Source organism: Pundamilia nyererei, unplaced genomic scaffold (genome assembly GCF_000239375.1).
Source record: "Pundamilia nyererei isolate P.nyererei 1_Seehausen unplaced genomic scaffold, PunNye1.0 scaffold00218, whole genome shotgun sequence".
Classification (NCBI taxonomy): Eukaryota; Metazoa; Chordata; class Actinopteri; order Cichliformes; family Cichlidae; genus Pundamilia; species Pundamilia nyererei.
Window position 1 is genome coordinate 532,816 of NW_005187619.1, and position 16,877 is coordinate 549,692.

Here is a 16,877-nt window from a genome sequence, read left to right on the forward strand (position 1 = left end):
ATGTTTTAAGAAGAGTTTTAAACTCAGAAAGAGAAGAGGCCTAACGTGCACGGGCAGATCGTTCCACAACTTTGGAGCAGCTACAGCAAAAGCACAGTCACCTCTAAATTTATACTTAGTTTTTGGTAATGTGGGGGTAATGTGCTCAGACTTGACGCGCTGCAGCATTTTGCACAACCTGCAGACGCCTAATGGACGCATCTCTAACCCCACAATACAGTACGTTACAATAATCCAGCCTAGATGTAACAAAGGCATGGATTACTGTCTCAAAAAGCCGCTTTGATAAGATGGGCTTTATTTTGCTCATTGCCTCAAATGAAAAAAGCGAAATTTTACAACAGCTCTGGCCTGGCTTTCAAGTTTATATACGTTCAGATTTCACCATAAAAATCCCAAACTTGAACAGGAGCCACAACACAAGAATCCCAAAACATAACCAGGTCCAGGGACCGATGCACCTCGAGTCAAAGTGCGATGGTCCCAAAGCAAAAGATTTTCTCGTGTGAATGTTTTACTGAGTAAAAACCCGCCGTGATCATTGTCTGTGGTCCTGATACAGATCTGGGTCTAAGTGACTCCACCAAACACGGCTGCTGTCACGAGATGTTCTCTCAGTCTGTTGTCACGCTGTAAACCGCTTTAACAATCCACATTTTGAACCAATGAGTTCATAATGGAGACGGTTAATATGAAGCGCTGGCGTACAGCCGTGTTTACGAGCCGCGCTGCAGCGTCTGCGTCCTGCTGCTGTGGAGCACGCTCCGGTGGAGACAGCACGACTCTGCTCCCCTCATCTCAAAGCTGGCCGCCGATACGACACGAGCCTCTGCAGTGAGTAAACCGATATTAATCACTTCCAAAGTATCGAGCATGCTGACAGCTGTTGTTGCACAGACACTGTGTTTATGGGCTGGTGACTTCTCTGACCCTGTTTTCCACAGTGCCTCCTCAGGCAGGGAGAGATGATATGTCAGGAGGGAAAAACCTGCCTCTCCAGCTAAACTATCAGCCTACGGTGTCGCCCCATGAGTCAACATGCGGTGTGTCGGTTTGTCAAAAATGGAAAGTTGCAGCGCTGCTTCGGTGAGGTCTCGCCGCTCTCACGAAAGGCAGAGCAGCGTGCTGCCAAGATCGAGGCTTGTTTTTAACTTCTGATATAAAATTTTAATTCCTCTCGTCTCAGCTGCTCCAGTGTTTAATCAGCAGCAGATGGGAAGTTTGACACACGCCACCAAACTGCTTTTCTGGAACCGTTTATCCTGCTCAGCTCAGCACTATTGAAATAAATCTATTTATCAGTCAAACATTTTTATCCTCAAAAATGCAAATGACTGTGTGGACTGGTGCTTTTCTGCTCTAGCTGAGCACTCAGAGGCCTTTTACTAAAGCAAGCTCACCCATTCCCATCCCTGCCTGAAGTGCTTCTACACCACACACTCTCGGGGATTCATCGGTGCCGGTGTTTACAACAGGAACCGGGGATTGAACCACCGCCCTTTCACTTAGTACCTGCTCTACTTCCTGCACCACAGCCAAAAAATAAAAATCCCTGCAAATACTGTAGCGTGTTGTGGTTTATAGCACATCCTCTGACAGTGAAAGGGTTGGATGGGCTGTGATTTCATGTGCCCTACAGAAGGAAGACTGTTTCCGACTCGACTCGAGGATAAGAACGTTGGTGGTGGGTGGATGATGAGTTGTGGACCATGAACTCTGTCCCACAGCTGAAGCTTGGAGCAAACTGAAGAAAAGAATCAAGGTGCTGCAGTCAGAGTCCAGACCTGTGCATAGATTAATGTCCCCAAACTCAAGTGAACTTAAGCAAGAGGTCTCATCATGAACCACATGATTGCCACTAAAAGTGGTTCAGCTCCACCGCTGAAATATCTCCTTCGTTAAATTTCCTCATTTCATCTAATCTTTACCCCCACATTTCCATTCTGCCGGCTCCTCAGTCCAGAAGACTGTGACCCCCTCGTCCCCCTAAAACAAAAGCCAGTGTTCTTCTTCTATTAGATTGACGTGAATCACCGGCAGAGCAAACGTGGCCGTTTGCGTTGGCGTATTTGATCGTTTTTGTCCTTTTCAGAAGGGAGAGAAAAGCAGGGAGCTAGAAGAGGAGATGGGGCCCAATGAGTTTCCCTTTGCTTAATTATAATTTGGCCTAATTGGGCCGTCAGCCGACAAGTTCATGACAAAAACTGTGGCGCACTGGCTCCCCGCCCCCTCCAGAGGCTACTACTACCCTACTCTCACTTTCCTCTCTCTGCTTCCTGGTCCAGTTCCAGTTATCCTTGGCAAAAATCTGTTTGCATGAGAAGTTTACATTCTCGAGCCAGCATGTCTGCGTGACGACATACAAGACAACAATGCCATCTCGCAATCCGCTGTTTATTTAAGGGACACACTGTCTGGAATAATGGCTGGCAGATAAAGGGGCCACAGGGGGTCGAGCCGGTGCTTGTGAACGGGACAGAGAGTCACGCTAGGCCTGATGTAAATATGTCCAGGCCGCCCCACCCTAGCATCAACTCAAATGCTTTGAAGTATTTGCATACTTCAGTTTGCTCACTTACAAAAGACATGAACAGTCTCTAAATGTTATGGTAGTTTCATTTTAATGGACGGAGGCAGAATCTCGACCCAAAATGCTGAAAAGCACATTACATAAAGGTTTTCATGCTTTCAGATCATGCCACGGTTCTGGCTCCCACAGAGTGTGTTCGTGTGGAAATCAGTTACAGATTCTCCTGATCTCAACTTGTTAGATGTAGAAAGCACACCTTTGCACAGAATCTTCCATTCCCACCTTCCCACCACCGTGGAACCTCCATCCCTCAGCCAGCACACTGAAGATGGTCATGGATGGGTGTTCTGGCATGAAGCACATTAGGGTCATGGAGTGGACTAACCAGTCTCCAGACCTCTATCCTTTCACAAATCTGTGGAAGAAGCTGAAAAGTTGAGTCGCCAAGTAGCAGCCAAGAAACCTGAAGGATTTAGAGTTTCTGTAAAGCACCAAACTCCCTCCTGAGATGTGAACCGACCTGCCCCCACTACAAGAAACAAACACTTTCCAACAATGGTTTTTCCAACAAGTACTAAGACAGGTTTTCTTTATCGAACTGAGTGACATGAACAAAACTTTTGGTTGATATTCTGTGTCTGTAAATTTTTTTTGTCTCTGGCAGTTTTGTTAACGGTGTTGACAATTAGATGAGAGTTAAGAGTAAGAGGGGAGAATAAGAAAGACACTGGACACAGGAAGTTTTGTTTTTTAAGTTTTGCACTGACAAATCTAAAGGAGAGGTTTTTGGACACAAACATTTGTGATGTCGAGCCAGTTAAAACAAATAAACCAGATGGGTGTGACGCCATCTCACCGATCATGGTGGACAAATGTGAAAAATGCTGCCTTAAAGGTCTAAACTCATCATCGCTGATGAGTCCAACCCCAGGCTTAAACTGGTTTGTTTTACTTACTTTACTGATTTCACCCAAGTCAGGGTTCAAAGAAAATACCAATTGTAACCAACAGAAAGTGTCAGAAACTATTCATGATATTCCCCAAGAAGTCTGTTCAGGTCTTCCATCTTCATCTACGATGATTTGGTTCATGGGAGGCTTTAACCTGTCCCAGCTGACACTGGACAGGAGGTGGGTACACCCTGAGCTCCATATAATGACTAACAGTGAGTAAGAGGCAACCACAGGTCACACCTACAGCAGTTTACAATAACTAAAACTTGCTGTACATGTCTTTGGACTGTAGGGTGAACCGGAGAGTTTGGATAAGCAGAACATCCTACAAGCCACAATGCTAACCAGTGCTGAGGGAAGTTTTCTAGGGAACTTCAGGTGTATCACTCTGAGCAGTGATACACCTGAAACAAAGTACACAGGGTCAGCAGTATTGTCTATATCTTGTTTATTTGTGTTTGTAAAACGTTATTTTTGCATTTTTGCGCTACAAAGAGGCTGAAATTGCTCAAGCTGCTGAATCTGTAACCAGGCAAATGTTGCAATTTTCATCCAGTTTAGCTGCTATACTTGGATGGATCATCTGACTGTATCTGAGCTTTCCAAAACCAACAGTCTGACATGTTGTATGAACTTGCTCATTTAAAGCACGCTGCAAACAAAGCGTCTCCTGGATGATCTAAAAGCTTCTGAAATGATTTACAGAGGTGGCAAAAAGATGTGATGTAACTTTCTCTCACTCCTTTAAAACAAATGCAGAAACTTCACAGAGTGAAGTGCGATTACACCAGCGGGAAACACTGAAGCTCTCAGAGAAGCGAGAGGGAGAAAGTGGATGCAGCGATGGTAAACTTTTAACGCCACCACTGGGATCATGTAGCAACACGTTCTCTTTAGTCGTGGATGATCAATTTCAAGCATACAGAACTCCTAAAGTCTATGGAAGCCCGTTTCCGCCACTAAAAAAAAAAAAAAAAAAAACCCAAAACTCAAAATTTCAAGTTATTTTCTCGAAATTTCAATTTATTAACTCGAAATTTCGAGTTAGCGCTGCCAATCAGTAATCTACGTGAATGACGTCATTTCCTTGTTATGGATACTAGCTTTTTTGTTTTTATTTAGTGGCAGAAACGGGCTTCCATAAAAGTCTGTCAAGATACATCCACAGCTGAAGTGTGAGAGTTTGTTCTCTTCAGCTTTTTAACTGTACCGGGAGGTGTTGCCATGGAAACACAGTTACATTTAGTGCTTCTTTGAGGCCCGGCGACCTCGTTGAAGACAAAGAAGATTTTTGTCTGTTTGCGTCGATTTCCTAAGAGCTATGTTTGGACATTGGGGCGTTGTTGGTAGTAACAGCCACCTGCATGCTGCTGTAGAGCTAGCATGTAGAGCTAGTTTATTAAAACATTATTCTGTTAAACTCGTAGTGGTCAAAACTTCCACTCAGTACAGTCTCTGTCTGTAGATATATTTACATTTTGGACCAGTTGTTGCGATCTTGGCTAACTTGGCCACAGTCGTTATCAATGTGAAGTCATTCTTTACCTGCTCTGTCTGATTATTTGGCCTTAAGACGTCTACTTATACCAAAAATATTTAGCAGAAGGAGCTGTGTGTCACGTCTTCTGTTGATGGCAGAACAGACTATGTAACAACGCACAGAAACAGATAATAGGGAGAAGGCGTTGGTTTTCTTACATATCCTATAAAAAGCACATGCTGAGAGAAAACTTGCTAACGATGTGAGAACAGGCAGGAAAATATGCAACGCCTAGCAAGGTTTCAGAGTTGTATGACAGGAAATCAAAGGAGACTATTTCTGGAGAGTGCAGGAGAAGAAGCAGTGCGATCCTGTCCAGGTGAGGCTGGAGGAAGGTGGGGTCTTTTTTTTTGGAGTCTAAAGGTTCCTCTCCAGAAGGACGCTCTTTAAGTCTGCAGGGCAGTTGATGGTGAAAACGTTGTGGGCGGTGTTCCGTCTTTCGATCAGGGCGGCAACAGCCTCGCCAAGGTCCAGATGATTGAGGAAGCCGGGCGCCATGTGATCAGGAGTGGCTACACCTGTGTTAATCTTCACCTGTCAGAAGAGAAGAGGAGAGGAGAGGGGCTGAATGCAATAGAGGGATGACTGTAGGATGTAGAGCAGGTCGTCTACTCATGTCGGGGTTTGTGCTTCGAGCTTTGGCTCCTCCTGTCCTCATAAAACAGGTTTCAACCTCTGAGTTAAAGCTGTGGGGAGATTAGTCAGCGTCCTGTGAGGAAGCACTGGTAGCAAGATCAAGTTTTAGCTGTGAAATGGCTCATCCAATCATCTCACAACTCACAAGTCCCTGTCCACTTCTCAACAGTTTCCAAAGGCGATTTCTGAGATGTACGAAAACATCTGGTGCATCAGGTTCGGAGACATCGTGGAGGTAGAGACGAGCAGTTCATCTAGTTTGTCAGGCGTAATTAAAAGATCAACTTCTCTGATCTTATACAGGAGATCAGGTAAAGTTTTGATTAATAAGGGCTGATTTCATCAAAGTTGTTTTTCTATCAGCCAAGTTCACGAAGCTTTTTGCATATTCCTGACTAAATATGCATGTTTGCACAAAGGCAGAAATATGCACATGCACTATTTAGATAAAATGCCTGATTAACTTCTGTCATGCAAGATTACAGAATAAGGTTATGTAATGTGGATGTGTTGAAATGTGAGCTGGTTCTCACAAAGGCATCGAGGAAGAACTGAATCTGCATGGGTGGTAAAGTGGTGTCAGTATTACAGATTTCCCCCGAGTGAGCAAATGCCAAAGAAATTCAGGGCTGTGCGTGTGAACACTAGAAAGCAGAGAGAATTACATACGTAGATGATTGTGGAGGCAGGCATGTGAATTGAGCTGTGAGCTGACTTCTTTTGGTCAAGTCTAAAGGGTCATGAGTCATGTTAGCCGACTCTGTGCAGTTTATCTGAGGCCCTGCTGTGCAATCCCATTAATATCTCACCTGGTTGAGTTTGCAGGGCACCTCGGGGTACTCCTCACGGAGGACATGGCAGAAAGCCAGGGTGCTGGCAGCGCCCACTGTGAGGAAGCCTGTACCAGGCATCAGCAGCTTCTCTCCTGCTCCTCCTGTGGCAAAGCAGCAGAACACTACATAAACACACCAGGAATGCAAGGCGAGCAGCTATCGCAGGTGACCCTGCACGAGAGGCAGGGCACACCCACGGACGCAGTCTGTCAGAGTCGGAGAACATGCAGTGAGTAAAATAACATGGCAGCTGTTTTGCTGACCCCAAGTGGACAGAGAGAATAAAGAGAGAAAACCCAACAGCTCAGCCAGACTAAAAACTTCTCTGATCCTTTTGGTAAATTTGAATCTGAATGTATCGTTCCAAAGATGGTAATACCATCCAGCTACCACTAACCACAAACAGTCTCCGTGCTACCCAATCACTTCTGAGCAAAGTCACAGAGAGAGAAGAAGCATCGGTGAAGCAGAGCTCAGCAACGTCGCCCTGAGGTCTGGCAGATGCTACCTCAGTACTACTAGAGAGAGGCAGAACAAAGGCAAAGTAGCACTGCGCCACACACGAACCGCCTCATCCCACTGAGCAAACACACGTCTTCACTACAGGACATAGGCGACATCAGCAATACGACTGCGTTTCTCTGTAATGTGGACGTCGTGGCGACGGAGGGTGCTGTCTGCGATGCCTCACCTGTGATGAACGTATAGGTACAGTTGGAGTCGTCCCTCACCAGGGGGTAGAAGGCCTTCCATGACACAAATGTGCTGAAAAGCAACGTCTCAATTACCTGCAGATTTCACAGGAAAGAAAACATCACAGCACCCCAATGACTCCTGCAAGTGTTTACATGCTGCATGAGTTTAAAGTGAGGGAGAAGAAATTAAATAAGTATATTGGAAAGTGTGTGTGTACTGACCCAGTGTAGATCTTTGAGGGACTGGGTGTGTGGGGGTCCTCCCTGCCACCAGCTGAAGCCCAGAGAGGAAACTATGTCGGTGACTTTCCCCACCTCCTTCAGCAGGGCCTGCTTCGCCTGCTCGGCTTCCTCCTCTGAGCCTGAACACAGAGACGCTGGACTTCAGGAGAGGACAGGCAAACTTGTTTTCTCTAATGAATCACTGAGATCGGCATCGATATAGAACTTCAGCCCTACTGGGGAATAACAAAACATCGCAGTAGAAGATAAACACCTTCCTCACCTGCTGCTGTGATGTCATCTCAACTATCACTGAAGTTTTCTTAATAATGTTTGGTGTGTTTATGGGGTGTAAGCCCTTTCCATACTGGAAAAAATACAGGATTTTTTTTTTTGCACCTCCACCTAATAAATCAGCAGCTGAAAACAATAATTTGACTAAATCTGAAAATAACAAATCACCATTAACGTTCCTTTTTGCACAGGACGCACACTTGATAGGTTACGGCAGAGGTGGACGTCGCTGATGTTCGTTACCCCAAGGTGCAGTCTTTTGCTAAACCCAAACAAGCAGTTATCAGGTCAGTAAATCATTTCTGAGACAGTCGCTAAGATGCACACAAATGATGACAGAAGAAACGGGAACTTTATCACATTGTACGGTGGAGGATTTGTACTTGAATACAAGCCCACAGACTTCTGAGACAGGAGGTCGGTTGGGTTTAATCCCCCCCTCTCACTACCACTGTGCAATTACAGCAGTTTGAAATGTTCTAGTTAGAGTTTGGTGTCATGTCTCTAAGCTGATTATTCAGTACAAATACGAGGGGACGAACCAGCAGGCGGTGATGCAGGGCAGCACTGACATGTCAGAGGCTCAGATGGAAAATTCTGCAGCTTAAATTGGCCGCCAAACAGAGGGTGTGTTTGGTGTTGGACCTGAGGAGAGGCAGGCGTGTTGGTGTGCCTGAGGTTGCCTGCCTGAACTAGCTCACAGGCTTTGCACCATTACTGCTCTATGAGCAGTTGGAGACTGTGTGAGTGAACGAGTACAGACTTTTTTACATTTTCATGCAAGCTGGACGACCCGAGTCTGAAATAAGAATTTACAACATCAGCTCCACTTGGCACAAATTTGAAGGGTCACACTGGAGTCATAGGAAATACCTGACAGTGTGTGATGATAACAAGAACTCATTACCAGAGAGTGCACATGAACAACTATGGTGAATGTTCCTGAAGCTTTGCTTTTTTACCTGTAAAGTTCAGACTTCTAAATGATGAATTCGGTTCATGCAGCTTCGCTTTAACCTGCATGAACCGAACTCTAACTTGCAGAGTGTGAACTTGCACAAGACGCTGTCTGCCCTCCATTACTGAGCAAACAGTGGAACGTGCCAATTTGGCAATCTGGGCTTTAGTCCAAGCTGAACATGCAGACTGGAAAAGCCAGGATTGAACCACCCACCTTCTGATGAGTAGATGATCAGCTCTAACTCTCACCTATGGCCCCACAGAAAGTTAGTAATGAGGAGTGCCAGGAGGAGTGCCTGGAGTTCATTCAGGTGATGTGGCTGAAACATAAGTACTGCCTCTACACCCTTATTCCTGAGCTCACTGTTAAAAAATGGCGCAAAGAGGTTTTTGAGTATTTTCTAAAGATAGCTCATACACACAAACAACCTGATACTAAGAATGATGGTAAAATGAGATTTTCTCATCAGAGTTGGTGACCATCTTGGAAATAAAAACAACCAAAACAGAAAATCGGTCCTTCATTTTCAGATCTCTAACCAGCTTTCTGATAAAAGAGTAAATGAGCCAGTTATGGTGCTTGTATCCACCTGAGAACGGTTTCCCTGCAACATTAAGTTCACTGCTGCACTGCATGTGAGGGTTTCTACAGATTTAGTGCAGCTCTGGTGCAGTATGTTGCCACTCCCATACTTTGCAGGCTCTCTTTTGCACAGTTTGGATTTGTATTTAAAGTGTTTGCTGGGGAGGAATCAGTAATTATGCGATAAGGGCTGTGGACAAGCGCAAACAATCCTCAGAGCAGAGACGGGCAGGATGAGTAACCTGACTTACCCACATTTCCCACTATAGTGGTGAGGTTATCCTTTGTGTTGGGAGAGACAAACGATCGGAGTTTCTCCAGGCGGCTGCTGTCCCTGGAGATCACTGCAACTTTAAAACCTTGACACACAAACACACAGAGACCTTTAATACAGAGACAGTAGGATGGAGTGAACCTGTGTTGTTGTGCTGCTTCTGTCAAGGTCATCAGAAAGTGAAATCTGACCGGGATGTCGACAGTAACTTACTGCTCAGTTCAAACAAAGAAGCTGTGAGCATGCAACCAATAAACTCTCATCTCAGCTTCTTCCTTCCTGGAGGCACAGAACGGTAAATGCCCACAACAGATTTCAGCTTTAAGAACACAACAGAATCCAAACAGGGATGAAGCTGAACTGAAATTATGCTCTTTTAACTCTCGCCATAAACTGTAATTTAGTTTAAGATGATGATGATAGGAGTTCAGATCAATTTCGATATGATTTTATGAGACTGTGCTGATAAAACCACCCACACAGCAATCCCAGATATGACAAAGCCAAACTGTACAATGACACACACAATGACACACACAACTGCCTGAGAATGTTTATTCTGTCTTTACTGTTCCAAAGATTTCCTGATGGGACATGCTTTTATTGACAATGAAGCATTATTATGAGAACTCCATTGTGTCATTTTGGTAACTCCCCCTAAGTCTTGATTAAAGGAAGATTAAAGGAGCCTGTACAGTAGACTGAACAGCCTGTTGTTTTTGACACGTCTATGATTATTAATCCAACATTTTATTATCAACTATAGATCATTTGTGTTGCAGTTTAGTTTTATGAGAGTGGAAGGGGATTTTTGGTCGATCAGTTGTCACATTGCGCGCTCAATTTTATTTTTACCCTCATAAAAATGTGATAAGCGGACCTGTCGGTGTAGAGCGTGGCATCGAAACCCCAATACAGTGTTTTACGCACGCGGGCGGATCACTTATGGCGAGTCATTATTTAATTGTCTAACAATTCAGACACAATAAAACAATAATAAGTATAAATAAGTAATAACTGTATTTATTAAAAGTGGCCATACCGCACAAAAATCCCCGTAAAGTGTGTACAGTGCGGTTTATAATGATGGAGTTCCTCACGCGTAAAAGCCAAGGGGAAAGACACCTGCGCGTAAAAACGCATAGATGTCCCAAAGATTTGTCCTCCTCTATTTCACTCAGTTTATTTTCCCTGCCAAATGTCCTTCGAGCTACAGAGAAGCTTACCTTTATCCAGCAGTCCTTTAACGATCCCGGAGCCCACTTTTCCCGCTCCTCCGAGAGCTAACACAACCCTGTCCGAGTTCGACATGCCGACTGTAGCTGCACAGACCTGCTGGAGGATGGAGGGTGGAGGATGACTCTGTCGATGCGAAGTGAAGCTGCTGGCTTGTGCAGAGCATCCTGGCCGGACCGGGATGCTTTAAAGGATCACGGGTCCGCCCTTGTCTACGGGGGTCACTGAAGCCACGCCCATACTCTGTCTCCGTGTGTATGTGTATCCCGGCACGGCTAAATTTGAAAGGACCGGTGGAGAGATTTAAATGTGGGAAGTGGGAACATGTACTGAGCGCGAGGGCACCTTTCAGGGGTGAGGATAAATTCAGATCTGTGACCATTAATTCAGGCAGTCAGTTTATTGGCTCGATGACCAGTTTAAGTTACTACTGAGTTCAACATAATATTGCACACAATGATCTAGAAAGGTGGTAAAGCAGCATATGCTCCATGATGGGCCTGGCTGTTCATTCATAAGTACACCGCTTTGTGAGTGTGCAGTCAGGTCTGCCCCGTGTGTGATGTCAGATTGTGGCAAACTAAGATGGGAGCAGCAAAAACATTCATCTCAAGGCTTCACTAAAAGGTTTCTGTAAACCAGAGATTATGGTTACATCCATCTGTTATATACAGTCTATGTTAATCTGAACTCTGCATCAAATGGGCTCAAAACAAACAAAACCCCGAAAGTGTTACAAGATTTTGACAGAGAATTTACAGCCTTGATTGGGACATTCTGTGACCTCTTGTCACTTTGGGTAATGAACTTGTGGTATATTATCAGGAATTATATTTCGTTAGTGCAATACAACATTTATACTTTTCTCACAAATCTATTGCTCAGAGCTAGATATAAACAGAAACACATTAAATCCGCCCTAAAAACAACCACAGAACAAATACTTTTACAGTTTATTTGTATAATGTATGGATATGTTCCCATCGCACCAGAAAAGCTCTGCTAAAGAGTTTAAACTAGCTGCTCACCTGTGATCATGTCAGTAAACGTCCTCACAAAGACAGGAAGACGTGTGTTTGTGTGTCTGCGTGTGCCGTGTCAGTGGTTCATGCAGAGGTGAGGCTGCCGCAGCAGGTGAAATGCTGCCATCTAGTGGCTGAAACTACACGCAAGAAAACTGTTGATTTAATCGATTTATTCGGTAGCACACTTTGCAGCTTCTTTCTGTTTCCACCTTTTCTGTATTTCAGCCCGTTTTTACATCACTTTTCTTTTAATTTAAAGTAATTGTTCCACTGTTTCCACCCACCTAACGGCACATCCAGGAACAACTACCAAACACACCCTGTATAAACTGGAAATCCCGTGCCACGTGACAATGTTTACGTTACCCAGATAATCGAGCAGATTGTCGTGTGGCCGGACTCGCCAAAACAGCTGATTACGTGCCAGGAACGGGTGAGTCTGTGTGTCAGACACGTTTTATATCGAACAAAGCCAGACTCGCCCACCTGTAGCCAGCTGCGTTACGTTAGCTTCGCATACCTACGAACATACCTTCATGTTCTCTCAGTCCGAGTTTTCCTACAAATTATACCGGTTTTCTATTGCCTCGCGCTCTGGCTTAAAAACACACATTTTAAAACTTAAATCGTTACGTTTACAAGTTTATCGGGAGCGTACGTGTAATTCGGCGTGTTTTCAAAACGACATAGATGTCTTCTTAATATGAAAAATGTACATCTTCCTTGGGGAGGTTCAGCCGCTTCCTCGCACTTCCTGGGTATTTTCCCACACAGACTGAGCCTGACATCACACTGGGAGGTTGATAAAAGTTGATTTCGCTTTCGTCGACGGATTATATATCGGCCGAACTGAAGAACAGCTCGGTACCAAACTTCCCTGCGCCACTTCACCGCAAACTGGGTAAAGTAAGGAAAACAAGCCGGTTTACAATGTGCGGGCGGCGGGTGCGTTCACTGTCCGACCCGTAAGTTCTCTTGGGTAACTAACGTAGTAGACGCGGCTAAGCTAATGCTAAGTGGGGCTGTTAAAAAAAAAAGGTTCTCGTTTTTCTCGTTGATGAGCTTGAAGTTCCCAGATGTTCCCTGAAAACACGTTAAAGTTTGGTAGATGTAAAAAAAAACAAAGTGAGTCAACTTATTTTCACTTATGTTAAAGTTTCACTTTCGTTATTAACATGTGCTCAAAACGAGTCGCAGCTGATACAGAGTGTGCTATTTAATGAGGCTAAAGGTCGAAATGTTTTATATTTCCAGTGGCCACAGTTACGTCAGCATGTGCTGCAGACATAGCAGGAGCCTGGAAAACACCTGTGTGTGTGTGTGTGTGTGTGTGTGTGTGTTTAACTTTAGTCACACTGTAACTCTTCATTGAATAGTTACTAAAAGAACAGAGAAATATAGTCAATCCCATTGGAGTGAAATGAGGTGGAATTCAATTCATAGGACACTCCCTCAGTGACATCCGTTGCCAGTGGGCACTGTTAGGTTGATGCACAGCAATAAGAAAAAAAAAGGTGTGACTCCGTTATTAGGATCATCTTGGTTTATTTTTGTCTCTCTCTCTCTTATAAATGGATGAAAGAGATGAGCTTCTCCCGGAAGAGAGACGTAGATCTCAGGGGCGCCTACGATCGCAGTTTGGAGCGCCAAATCGTGGAACAGGGCTCGAGCCTGCCGTGCAGAGATGAGGAGCTGTGGAGAAAGGTGGAGGGACTTATGAAGGAGGGAAATGCTCAGGAGATCCACTGCCTGGGTGTGGATCCACTGAGGGTGATGGAGGAGTCGCTCAAGGCAATCACAGCAGCAGGATGGAGCAGACAAGTTGGAACCAGAGGAGGCCTGCAAGGCCTGGCCAAAGCCTTTGAGGTGCTGGAGCAAGCAGCCTTGAACCTGTACCTGGGTCCCTGGAGGAAGGAGTACACTGTAATCCAGGTGGGCCAGAAGAAGAAAAAAGTTCATGTATTCAGTTAAAATAATCAAATGTGATTTTAAAGTTTCACATTTTGTGTCCCAGATGTACTCCGGCACGTTCACGCACTACATCACCCCGGTGCTGTCGACGGCTCAGATCGAGAACCTGTTCAACCTGTTGGGCTACGAGCTCAGCGCGTCATCATCTGAGCAGCTCCATCTCCAGACGCACAGAGTGAACTCCACCTCTTCAGATACCCTCCTTTACTTGTCTTGCGCCTTCTTCCTGGCCCGCTGCGAGTGCCACTTTCTAACAACAGCGCTGGGGAAGCACTGCGGTGACACCCAGTGGGAGCTGAGCGCAGTGATGGAGAGGCAGCGAGGAAACGGCCTGCAGGTATGTGACGCTGATGCTGAGATCTTTTGTTTTGTTTTCTTTCAGCCTTGGTGCAGCCAATCGCTTCATTGTCTGCCTCAAGCAAGCTGTTTTTAACTTCCACCCTTTAAAATCTTAGAAAACGTTCCTCACTAACCCACTAATCTTGCTTTGTCGTACTATGTTTGGTCCAGGAGGGTGTACTGTGAGGCAAAATGTTTAGCAAAGAAAAGTGTCAATTGTATCATTTCTTTCTTCCTGCTAATAAATGCAACAGTAGGATATGAAATACCTTAATTGACTTTATTACTTATACCTCCCTACAGGTTGCTGTGGAGAACACCAAGAAGATGCTGGAGGTTGGCGAGGCCCTAATGGAGCAGCCCGATGGAGACGTGGATCTGTACACCGATCCGGTTAATGAAGGGGACCCGCAGATGGTTGTCAACAAGGAAGAGAGTCCCTGCTCATTCATCTGGACGACAGCCGACAACGTATCACCCACCACTGTCAAAACACACAGCAACGGAACAACTGCATCATTCCCACCGCGAGAGCCGCTCACCGGCAGAAACTCCGCGGACAGCAAGAGGCCAAGCTGGCGTTCCCCTGGTGCTACGAGGCTGGGTGAAACAAACTCTGAGCCTCAAAGTCTGCAGGTAGATCCAATCGAGGCTCTGAAGAGCGAGGATGGCGACCACAACCTCTGCAGGTGCGTCCAGAACTCAGATTCTTGTTCTTACTGCTCTGAATGCAAAACCCTGCACGATGAGACCTGTGCAGTCCTTAAGATTTGCAGAAAGAATCTCCACAACGTGAAACAAGTGAAGAAAATGCAGAGTGGAGGCCTCAGATCACCCACTCTCACTGGCAGCAGTGCAGCAGTGAGCTCCTTACCTCTGAGTGAAGACCCCGCATCAATAATTGCACTCCCTCCTGCCATCGCCTACCACGAATGCTGCGATCTCAACAATCCAGACCCTCAGATCCTGTGCCACAAGTGCAGAGTCTTCCACTTGAAATCCTGCAACATGGCGAAATCCTGCCAGTCACTCCATCGCAGCACACAGCTGGGAAAGTGCTCCTCCTGTAAAAAGTGGTGCTCCAGAAAGCCTCTGGTCCTGTGCAGATACTGTGGAAACGAATATTGTAGTGCCTGTTGGTTCAGAAATCCGCTTGCATGCAGCTGTGGCCAAACATTTGACCAGTCAACATCTGTGTGATAAAGGTCTGAAAAGCTTTGCACTTACGAGATGCATTTAGCAAAAGTTACAGTGACTTAAATCTGCGTACTGGAACTGAAAACGCTGCCTTGAAGTTCTGCCATTGTGCCATTTATTTGATATTTGCATGTAGCCTCGGTGTGGTGTGGTTTTGCGCTCGCAGGTCGCTTTGCGGTAACTCGTGACGCAAAAGCAAGTGTTTTATGTTTGTGTCCTGCAGCAGACTGCAGGAAAAGGGTCAATGTGCCATTAAAGTGTACGTGTGGTAAACGTGTGTAACATGGGATGAATTGGCGTGATCACCGTGGTGTGGTGGGTATGATTTAATATAAAATCAGTCACAACATTTAAAATGTAATTGCTTCATAACTAACACTAAGAACCTTCATTTTTCTTTATTAGAGAAGTTTTCAAATATTACTTTTTGGCAGGTTATGTGGCTTTCCTTTTTTTTCTTTTGTTGTAATTTGCTGTGAAAGGTAAAAACAGCTGAAACTAACGTTTGTTGTAACTATGAAATTATTTTCTCGAGTAATCATTTGGCCGAGTGCTGAAATCTGCTTGTTTTTGCCTTTAAGGTGACTTCACTGTTGTCTAAAGCACATTTTCTGAAATGTCAGTGGCAGCTGGAAGCTTTGTTTTCCTAGCTTTTCCACTGTCGCCTTAATGCAACATCTCAGGAACACTTTAAGGGAGTCTTTCCACGTTTAGGACAAACATTTGTTTACACCAAATGATTTGTCAAACTGCATTGTACTCTGCTAATGCTGCAATGTAGCCTGACATGCACCCTTCCCAGAAATGTAGCTGCACGGCACAGCAGCGCCGACCTCGGCGGCGGTCATGCGTCTGTGTGATATTCATACACGGTGCAAAAACACAAGAATAACACTTCTTTCTGTAAAAACCTTTTGTAACCGCCTGGTGTCAGCCTTCTACCAGAAACTTTTCCTGCAGTAATTCACTGAGCGTTATGTTTACTTCTGTTTGAAATGAATTTGTGTTGCTGTCTTTAAAGACGTCTTGTAACTAATCCGAGTCTGTTTTTTTTTTAAATAACCATTCCTGCTGTTGTACTGTGACAGATGCTGCGTTAGCACATAGTTACTAATGTTAGAATATCTCATGATGACTGAGGGCAGATTGGACTTTGCATCATCTCGTGGTTCAAAGTGATATTATATCTATTTATTATTGGGGGTTTTTGGAACCAAAAATGTTCATATTTGGACAAAGATCACAGTAGCCAGAGCTTGGTGCTGCTTCGTCCTTTTTCAGGTGCTCAAGCACTCCCAAATGTCTTCACAGCACACTTAAATAAACTATAGATATAGTTGTAATAATGTTTTTTAGGATCATTTTTTCTGATATTATATTTTGCTAACTCATCTACAGCAGCCAGGATTGTCCAGTGGTGTTGATGTCATGATGTTACAGTGCTCTCACATTGGTGCCGCTGCTTTAACAGCAGATGACATCATGGATCGACTCGTTTTTGGAACCGGCCCCCAGTGGCCATTAGAGGAACTTCTGGCATTTACCCACATTTACGTTTAAATTTTTAAATGCCTGAGAATGAAGTTGAA

The 16,877-nt window shown here is 44.8% G+C and overlaps 2 protein-coding genes across 5 annotated transcripts; one reads left to right on the forward strand and one right to left on the reverse strand.

The window, feature by feature from the left end:
* Positions 1 to 4,574: 4,574 nt before the first annotated feature.
* Positions 4,575 to 10,924, reverse strand: LOC102208206 (uncharacterized). Its single transcript, XM_005748272.2, has 6 exons — positions 10,747 to 10,924; positions 9,498 to 9,605; positions 7,410 to 7,549; positions 7,184 to 7,280; positions 6,469 to 6,593; positions 4,575 to 5,557 (listed from the first exon to the last, which is right to left on the reverse strand). Exons 1-6 carry the CDS (start codon positions 10,829 to 10,831, stop codon positions 5,381 to 5,383), a joined length of 732 nt encoding a protein of 243 aa, XP_005748329.1. The 5' UTR covers positions 10,832 to 10,924; the 3' UTR covers positions 4,575 to 5,380.
* Positions 10,925 to 12,116: 1,192 nt separating this feature from the next.
* Positions 12,117 to 16,324, forward strand: spata2l (spermatogenesis associated 2-like). Of its 4 annotated transcripts, none has more exons than XM_005748274.1 (4): positions 12,117 to 12,214; positions 13,364 to 13,713; positions 13,796 to 14,089; positions 14,395 to 16,324. In XM_005748274.1, the coding sequence occupies exons 2-4, from the start codon at positions 13,366 to 13,368 to the stop codon at positions 15,289 to 15,291; spliced, it is 1,539 nt and encodes a 512-aa protein (XP_005748331.1). In that variant the 5' UTR covers positions 12,117 to 12,214; positions 13,364 to 13,365; the 3' UTR covers positions 15,292 to 16,324. The 4 variants fall into 4 exon arrangements, with proteins under 4 accessions (XP_005748331.1, XP_005748333.1, XP_005748332.1 ...); XM_005748276.1 differs by lacking the exon at positions 12,117 to 12,214 and adding an exon at positions 12,228 to 12,687; XM_005748275.1 differs by lacking the exon at positions 12,117 to 12,214 and adding an exon at positions 12,228 to 12,682.
* Positions 16,325 to 16,877: the final 553 nt, after the last annotated feature.